General features: G+C 42.7%; 2 protein-coding genes across 2 annotated transcripts in view; one reads left to right on the top strand and one right to left on the bottom strand.

Annotated features, from left to right (window-relative positions):
- Window positions 1-5077: 5077 nt before the first annotated feature.
- Window positions 5078-6154, bottom strand: LOC118417885 (cell number regulator 3-like). The gene has a single exon (XM_035823636.1). It carries the CDS (start codon window positions 5952-5954, stop codon window positions 5520-5522), a length of 435 nt encoding a protein of 144 aa, XP_035679529.1. The 5' UTR covers window positions 5955-6154; the 3' UTR covers window positions 5078-5519.
- Window positions 6155-7726: 1572 nt separating this feature from the next.
- LOC118418089 (monoglyceride lipase-like) overlaps window positions 7727-9696 on the top strand; it is a 4773-nt gene continuing 2803 nt past the window's right edge. Inside the window, 4 exon segments of the mRNA XM_035823918.1 lie at window positions 7727-8039; window positions 8797-8906; window positions 9049-9185; window positions 9594-9689. Coding sequence (XP_035679811.1) covers window positions 7900-8039; window positions 8797-8906; window positions 9049-9185; window positions 9594-9689 — 483 coding nt within the window. The 5' untranslated portion in view covers window positions 7727-7899.

Raw genomic sequence — 9696 nt, 5'->3', positions numbered from 1 at the left:
TCTGGAAACAGACAGTTAATGCACACACACCTTTCTGGCTTTTTTAAAGCACATTTAAAGAAGAAAGAACATATGTTCACCGCAGAAATTCGGCTTTCTCAGTTGATGTTATAACGCCCATCATCCTGATAGAAATCGTGGGCGTGTAACCTGATTAAACCCGGTCATCATCCATCACTAACCGCACCCTACATGTCTGACCTGACCCAGTTTCAATCTTCCCTCTCAGTTCTTTTCGTCCGAAAAGTGTCCGCTTTTTTTCACGGCATGCAGGTCCCAAAGATCGCTATATATGGTGTGTCCTTCTAGACGTCGACTTTCCTTTAATAATATGCTAAGTTTTACCTTATGTCCCGGCCCACGGGGGTGTTGACTGTTGAAAGACATGTTCCTTACTAAGTTTTCTCTGCCTCTGCTCGGTCTATGAATGAAGTTGTTTTCACCCATGTTGTAACATCATTGGTTGTCGACCAGGCCTCATATGCATGATCAGAGTCAGAAGGATGACGGGATGAGACACAACGATACCGATTTCGACTATTTATTCAACTTCATTAGAATCACAACGACTTGCTCCATTGATCTCTCGCATAGAACCAGAGATGATAGCATAAAAACAGACACGGTGTATCTAGTTGTATCTGATGATAGCAGAAATAGATACAAGTGGTTGTATCTGAGAAATCACCCTTCAATGGCAGACAACCCATGATTTGGAACGACTCTATCTGTCTTACCATCTCCAAGGTTGGGTTGCTTCAACGACCAGACACTGATCAATGTATGGGCTTGAAGCAAGGAAGCCGTCTAATGGACAAACATAAGCGATGCCGGGCCAGGGGGTTCATTTCAAATGTTATCTTGAACGGTTTGACCTCCATTTCGAAGATATCTAATTATTCGATCAAGCAGGCGAAACTGGTAAAAATGGACTTCCCAACATGTCATCTGCTTGGATTTTGGAGTGCGTTGACTGCAATGCACGTGTTGTTAGTGATCCTGATGTGAAAGATAACTTGAATATGGATGAATGGATAGGCCTAAGTAGAAGCAATTATTCTTTTATTGTTTACGCTTAAAGTTTCATAGAACAAATATTAGAAGTGGTTCAAAAATGCATGAGAAAACAATGGTATCCTCCTGTTGTATAGTCGCAACTTCAATAGCCATTTAAGTTGAGTATGTTTTCCAATTTTCAGATGCCCTTTCAGTCGTCATGTTAGATGATGACTGGGGCAGAGTTGACGGCCGTAACTAGGCATGACCGACGGCATTCACGGCTGCTTCGATATGTACACACTAACCGGCTCAGTCCATTGATCTTCCATTGATTGCTGAGCTGCCAGCACGGCACCAAGTATGTCAGGCATCCCTGCAGATCGACTTCTTGACAAGGTGCTAGGAAATAACACGGACGCTCAAAACATCGTGCGGGCTACGGGGAGTATGGTATGGTGGTCACGGGGAATGCAAGGAAACATTTAAATTTCTTGATACAGAATAAGCAAATGTTAAAAAAGTTTGTTTTTTTAAACTAGACATCTGTTCGAAAATTCGTTGCTGATATCGTAAGAGTGTGTTGCTTGAGTTAATCTTATCAATGTTGTTGTTTTTTAATCTAAGGAAAGTCGAAGGTGAAGACGTTGCCGAGGAAATGCTGAGGAAAGGTCTGTCCCGGCAAGAAGTAATCAAAAGGAAACGGAAGAACTCTCGATATCGTTATGGAATTCCAATTGATAGTATAAAAAGGAGAAGAATTATCACGACTCATTATGTTTTGTGATCTACCCCTGTGTGTATGGCTCCTCAGGCTAGCCGGTATACTAGTGATATTAATTTTTTAATTTGGCTACTTGGTTTTTGTGCATCATGATTTGGCAACTAAGCATATATATCCGGCCAAAGTCTACCTGAACACGCAACGTTTCGGTTTGTCCAGAACGAAGATGGATGTTCCACAAGTCCCGTATTTCTCCAGGGTCCTGCAGCTCTCTTATTACATCCAATGAGCTATCACGTTGTTTCTTAATACCGTAGCAGATTGGTGATTATTCTTGTGTGTATTATTCATTCCAAGGCACATTTTGTTTTCTTGTTTCACGCCGATCAGTCTCGCTGTTTAAGCCTTCCATCGCCGTGTACCGCTGTGTGTGTGCTTTTTATTTCCATGCAGCCAGCACACAATTTGCGAGGCCTGCGTGACGAGCGGTCCTGAGATTTAGTATGCAGGTCACGTGCAGACGGTGCAGGGTACAGGAGCTCTTTTATATCCCCGCGGTATAAATCGACAGGAGGCACGATGAAGAAAACCTCATCATGAGAACCTTTATCGAACAACCGCTTTCTTTACGAGCGGAATCCGATGAGATATTCCGAATGGTAACACAAATCGTCTCCTAACCATGTATTCAGGGTGATTAGAGAAGATCCGTACATAAATATCAGCAATAGGTACAACTTCTTATATTTGTGACCGTACGAAATTACAAGCCGCTAGCTGCCATTCTATTTTTTGTGAGAAGAATTCATTTTCAGAAGAATACTCCATTTTGAAGAGAAATTCCATCGATAAACGCACAGCTTGTGAGCAGACGATGTATCGTGACAATGTACTGAACGAGTTGATGCCTTGAATACCGGCCATTAAAGGGGTTTGTGTAATAGCACCGTTGCTCCCATACGCTTTGACCTAGGGGTCTTGGGAATACATACATCTTCCTTCGTCACATCAAATCAGCGGGCCAGGCGCCTGTTATTCATGCCTAGTCTATCGCTTTTGCTTCAGTTTGGCCCGGCGTACAGTTACATGTATACAATTGTCCGTATAGTCTATGGTTCTCGTTTTCAGAGAAGACATTTAAAGCGACTAGTCCAACAGCGCCGTTCAATCAGCTTAATGGTACAGTGATGGATATTATGATACATGGTGACAGTAGCTTTGATGTGACATTACGGACAGTTTGCGGTACACCTTTTAACTCTGATTGCGGTCCTAGTGACACATACATCAAACGTCTGTTCAATTTCAACCAACGAGGGAGCTCTTGTCAAAGCGTTTCTTACTTATTAAGAATATAGGAAATTTTAATTGTTGTACTAATTCCCACCACTGTGAACTCACACAACACACACAATGTGCGTTAACCGTTGCTGTTATCTGTTTGCTTGTTGTAATAGTCATTTTCCAAGCGTCAACGAAGATTAGAAATTGGAAATCGTTTGAAAAAAGCGACACATACAAAGCAAATCAAAAGCTACAATCTGCAATATATATATGCCGCTCGGAGTCTATGGAGGCGCGGCTCATGCCACCTGTTAATTAACGCAGATGTACCTGTTGCCGCAGCGCAGACTATCAGACTATGGGAAATTTCCGCGGGGAATGATTAGATTTCATCCATACATCGATGTAAGTATGCATCCCTAATATCATTTCCTGGACGTTCCCCCTCATATCGTATACATTACGCCCGGCTTATTTCCATGCTGATTGTGTTATGCCGGCCACTTGGGAAGGTAAATTCCCTTAGTTCGGGTCTTATTGCCCAGGGGCATTCATGGAGTCCGCAATCTGCCCATACATAATTAGGAATTCAGCCCCAGGGTGTAGTCTCCGACGAAGAAAATTAAATTCCTGCACCACGTTGTCATCTGAGCCCCTTGTTGCATTATGCACAACGTCAAAAGCATGTAAGTCTTCTCACATACACACCACCCATCTATTTATGTTGTGTATATGGTTGGTAAGGTAATATTGAATATATTACAATGGAGACACGTACACAATTTTCCTCTTTGTTATGAATACAAAATGAAAAGGAGCACTTTAATTAATCAATTCACAGTACAAGTAAAAAAATTCCCTCTGGTATCAGGATACGAGGGAAGATTTGTCATTCCACATTCATCGTTTGTTTTTCTGTTATCTTGTCCATAAGGTCTGAAATGTACAGTCTTTTTTTCTCTCACTTAATAGTACACAGACATCTAATGCTAACTCGACGTAAAAAGTTTTAAAAATCATTACCCATTGTTGGCGTACACACTTTTATCGACAATACAAAGGCTTTCACTGATTAAATGTCAATGGCGATTATTCTTTATACAATTAAGTCGGTTGGCAAGATCCATAGCTGATGTAAGAAAAGTCGACGTACCAAAACCCCATATATCGCTACAACCTCCTCTTGTTTCTAATCTATATCAAGATTTCCCCACATTCAAGATGGAAAAGCCATCATCATCAAAGATGTTCGCCTGTGTCCGCGTCATAGAAAGAACGATATAGGAAAGAGTACAGTACAAGAATTGGCCCTGTGCCTTAAACGGGCCGCTGCGAAAAGCCACTCAGATAAAAGGCCGCTCGATGCTGATCAAATTAGATTGGGCGCGCCAGACCACTTTCTGCAAGTGAAACCCTTGAGTGAGAGGGAGGGGAACATGTTGGAACCCCTCAAATGGAGGCTGGCGAGAGAGAAACGTTCCATCCACACGTACAGCCTTTCATCTAGAGGCCTCGCTTGGGAGATTTTTGCACCCTTTTCTCCGAGACAAGGGTACTTCTTTTTCTTTTTTTACAAATAACAGACAATGAACAAAAGACTTAAACGGTTTAACAAGAATGAAAACATAATGGCCAATATTGTCATTGCAATAAAGAACGAAGGTGGACAAATCCAGAGAATGACGGTTTGTAAAAAGTGGCCCCTCGACGTTTACTGAATTCGGAGAGATGACATGACCTACTTTTCTACGAAAAGCTGAATAAATTTTGCACGGACGTCGAGATGATGCGGAGTGGCAGTTTACGCCCGCCTACTCGCTTGAAATCTAGGATAATGCCAGTCAGGGTAATTTTTGTGGACCATTTTCGCAAAACATGGTCTGGTTGAGGTCAAGAGACGCAATGCATAATGTTACATATAATTTTCAATCGTTTGCTGGCAACTTTTAGAAACAGTACATGATCCAATTAGTTCTCTCCTACGTGTCTACATAAATCAACTACGGGAACATTACGAATTATGTTACCGCTATCATGGCTATAAGGAAACAAAACAGATATATTTTACAGTAGGATACCTGAACCTGAGAATGTAAGCAAAATCAAGAAACAAATTATGTATTGCAACACTTTTGTTAACGGTACAAACAAAGTATTCATCTATTTTTTCGCTGCTATTCGAGTTATCAACAATTTGTCCGGGATAGAGTTCTAACATTGTTCCTCCCTTTAAGATAATAAGACCATCCTCTTGGTCGGATTATTTTAGATTAGGACTAAAGATGACGCTAAGCGTGTTCAACAGACTGAGCACAACACGTCGCTCACATCTCGGTTGTAAACATAGAGAAAGTACCGCCATTTTGCTTGTTGCTGCTTGCGCTGTCGGTATGTACATGGTCGTCAGCTTCAGGTTGAATTATCCGTGTTTGTCGTCAAGGTGTACCGCGGCAGTCCAGAGAGCGCTACGGTGTGAAGGACCACTGGTCCCGGGCAGGTATCGGCAAAAGTTTGTCTACGTGCGCTGGACCTCCTCCGTGGCCGGTGCCTCGGCGTTGGCGGCTGGTTCTGCTGCTGCTGCCGCGGCTGCCGCCGGTTTCTTGGGAACTGGCAGCGTCCCTCCGAGCTGCTTGTATTCCTGGATCATCGCACAGCAAGGGTTGGTCAAATGGATGAGGAAGTTGGAGACGAAATCGGCTGGTAGGCCCTCCTTCTCCTGGATCTTGGCACGGACGTAAGCCCGGGAGTACGCCCCTGCCGGCTCGCAGCAGGTCAGTGCTCCGTGGAACATGCAATTCTCCCCGACGGCCTGAGCGTTCTTTCCCGCGATGTAGCACGGGCAGCAAAAGGTGAGCGCACAGATGCCGAAGTTGTCGAAGCAGGACAGCAGGGAATGCTTCCACCCGCTCATTCCTGACAGAGCGATCGCGTTATCGGGCGTGTTAGACATGGTGTCGTTGTGGCGTTGTTCTTCCGAGCGGAAAAAAAGAAGCAAGTTCTCAAGAGGAAGAAGTAGCTGTTGTCGTCTGTGAAGCGAGCGGTGGGGCGGTGCCTCTTCCTGGGGCTAGCTGCGTCTCAAGTGACGCAGGCCGTGCGCTCATTTGAATAGCGGTGTGAGTTGAAATAAATAACGCCGGGGCAGGCTGGGAAGTATTGTGCTCCTCTTGAATATCAATAGCTCTGTGGGGCCTGGTTGGACCCGCGTAGAAGAAAAACAAAATGTTAGCACACGTTTCTGCGGAAAATCATTAAGGAAGGAAGAGAAACAAAGACACTGCCCATCTATTTGGTGCTACCCATGTTGTTGGGTCCAGCATCTTATCAACCACCGTTGAACAGATATCTGACATAAGAATGTGGGAACATTTCAGGAATGCAGAGGTTTGCATGTCTTCAGCAGGGGAGATTCATGCATTTCTCTGGGACCGTTTGCCAAACGTCAACACTGTAAGCATGGTGATTTAACACGTACTGATTGTTTAGTACATATATGCATGAATATCTGGAGTAAAAACATATTCTTATTGCAAGATCTATCTTTAGGGACGGTAATCGTATGATATGGAAGTGTTTTTCTGCAAAATAAAGCTCTGTGCATGGCTATTGAAGGTAGAGGTAAGGGTAATTAAGAATTAAGGAGTTAATTGGTAAGTTATGAACCCCATAATATATATATATATATATAATGATAGTGATATACACAAACAGCCTTTACAGGTTATTGCTCCCACCCATCTTTATGGCGTGTATGTAACCAAGGTGTTACTATGTAGTTTTCATCCCGATCGCTAGGAACGCGCCTGTGACAGACACCCTTATCAGAGATAAAGGAATGTAGAGGATTGGCATGACAAATAAGTCGAAACTAGTGTTTGGAGCCTTCCTTGCAAACTCTCCAGCCATTTTCTTATCTTACTTGTTTTCTTATTGCGGGTCGGCCCTGACTTGCACGATGATATAATTATCAAGGACATTATATACTAGTAGACTTCATTATATAGCGTCCGCACGCGCATTAGTTTGCGACCATACTGCAAACGAACGATATATTTGCTCAGCAACGTATGGCCGCTAAATGTGCCAATGATTGCTATGACCTCTTTGTAATCGTTAGGTTTGTGTTCTGCACGCAAAATGTTTTCATGCAAGTATTTTTGACCATGTGTATAAGTACAAGTAAGATTTTTTTTTTAATTTTGAGCAAAATCTTCCAAAGTTGAGGAAGAATATATGAAAGAACAAAAATAAAGAATTCATCGCTTGGTATCCCATGTTCTGTGAGTTCAGATGTTTGTTGACCACCCTGACCACTTAGAATTCACCGTGATGTATCTTTCGGGGGGGGGGCGCTTTTTCGCACGCTCGCATCAGTTTTGGGGTGCCCAGGCGATGTCATACATTTAATCGAATAAACATGGCCTTAATAATAAAGATAATAATAAAGATGTAATATCAAAACTGTCAAAAGGGGCCAACAACGGAAAAAGAGACACTGCATCACGAAACAAACATGCACTGCACAGACGTAGACATGGCCTTTACGCCTTAAAGCTTAGCAGTGTGAATATAACGTTAGTGACTGTCCAAAAAAATGCAACAAGATTGAAAAATATTCTTTTCGGAATTATATCAACGGCATGAATGACACGGTACAAACCTGGTATGTTAGCCACATAGCTGGTTACTGATATGCAAAACAAACAAAGATACCGACAGGTTGGACTTTGGACCCATCCGTGATACAGTTTATGTCCTGCAGGTTACAATTCGTTCTCATGGTCCAGATTTGTTTTCATAGTCACCACCCTGTCTACGGATTAGAGGGAATGATGTAAGTTATGCGCATGCCCAGTTACACACAGACAGTGTGACAGGATCTGACAGGTCTCAAAGAAATGCCCCCAGTGACAGATTCCGACCGCTGCACACCTCAGGGTGTGAGTTACAGTAAACTACCACATATCATCAACGCAGACGGCCAGTACCTGTACTGTAGGACCTGGGAACCCACGTTACTGGCCGGTCAGAGCCCAAGGTAGGTTTAATACTATCATCACGGCATTGCAGATGTATAAGCTATAACTTAAGTTTCACCCTTTAGATTGCTAACATGCATAGTTTTCCATCAGGTCTTATGTGGTTAGGGACATATTCTGTTGGTAATTATGAGAATTAACGTTTCTGTTGGACATCACCAGTCTGGTTAGAAAATGACTTCCACGCCGACAGGATTTGAACAGGTGTTCTATGAGATTTGGTCCGGCCGTGAGAATTCGTCCATGGCATTAATGAGGTTATTTGTTTGGTCATCACCCATTTACTAATGAACAGTTTTGCTAGAAGATAGCACTAAAACTTGAACATATAAGCTGAGTTACAAATATGCTTCTCATGGTTGGGGCTTTCGTGTGAACACTAATACTGCGAGTTGAGGAAGGTCAAAGGTCAGAGTAACCATTCGGTAACCTGATGACCCACATCTGAACAAAGACAAACATTTGTTCAGCATACAAATATTCAGACGTAAAACGCCCACATTTTGTTATGTACATGTTATAGATCTAAGGAAGAGTGTCATTATCAGACTTGTAGTGTCATTGTCACGTATAGGCTAGACCACGGAGAACCTATTTGTCATACGAAGTTCCTGTCCTGTGTCCACCTTATGGTTTGCAAAGCTTCGCCTTCGTCATGTTTGTTAGTGTAATGTACACTTATCTATCGGTTACCATGCAAACAAATTTATCGTTCAGGTATCTTCGCTTATTTAAGGGAGATTTTATCTGTTCTAGGGCGTTGCTGTTTAATTCACATGGGTTAGGAAGCCATTCCGGAGCCACTGGTCCTTTAGTGGCCCAGCTTCTAAACAGCCATGGTTTCTTAGTCTTCGCCCATGACCACGGTAAGATTTCCGTGTATCCTATATATTTCTTTTTAAATTCCAACAATTATGTTAATCATGATTTGTATTATTTTTATTCGAAAACAATGTATTTATTCTGACTTTTCGCACGATAGCATCTTTATGACTAATTTGTGTTTAGTCGGCCATGGTCAAAGCGAAGGAGAGAGGGTGTACGTGGATGACTTCCGTCCCCTCGCCAGAGATCTCCTGCAGCATGTGGACATGATGGTAGCCAAGTATCCCGGCGTCCCTGTCTTCTTATTGGGGCATTCAATGGTGAGATATTGAGAGTTTGAAGCGGTGCGGAATGTATAGGCAGCCGTTTCCAGATTAAGGATTTTCAACGTTCACGTCAAATAATAATTCGACAATTAACAATTTCGGATTAAGCATGCGCCTTTTCATTTTGTCTTTTTACTCAGTTAAGATCACATTAAATGTGTCTTTTTTACTCAGTGACGCGGGGTTCCTGGCTTATGGGTTGTCTGCCGTGACATTTACTGTTGCAGTAACGGCATGTTTGCTTATCAAGGGTTCTCTTCCGATATATGCTTCCTGAATTGAATATCTTTTTTGTGATATCTTTTGACTTGAAATCTTGGTAGAATGTCTTAAGTAACACGACAACAAGTACTTGGAAATTTTACTCAACCCTCATCTTTGGATTCTCTTTCTTTGTCGCACGGAGGCGCTGTTGCACTTATGGCGTCTTGCCAACGCCCTGGCCTCTTCCGCGGTATGGTGTAGGTCGCGCCCAGTATTGAAAACAGATACACCAAAGTGGATA

This window comes from Branchiostoma floridae, chromosome 6 (genome assembly GCF_000003815.2).
Source record: "Branchiostoma floridae strain S238N-H82 chromosome 6, Bfl_VNyyK, whole genome shotgun sequence".
Taxonomy (NCBI): domain Eukaryota; kingdom Metazoa; phylum Chordata; class Leptocardii; order Amphioxiformes; family Branchiostomatidae; genus Branchiostoma; species Branchiostoma floridae.
Note: the sequence above shows the minus strand (reverse complement) of the source record. Positions and strands in the feature narration are given on the sequence as shown.

Coding starts and splice junctions, on each gene's coding strand:
- LOC118417885 (XM_035823636.1), bottom strand. CDS start 5,954: ATGTCTAACACGCCCGATAACGCGATCGCTCTGTCAGGAATGAGCGGG.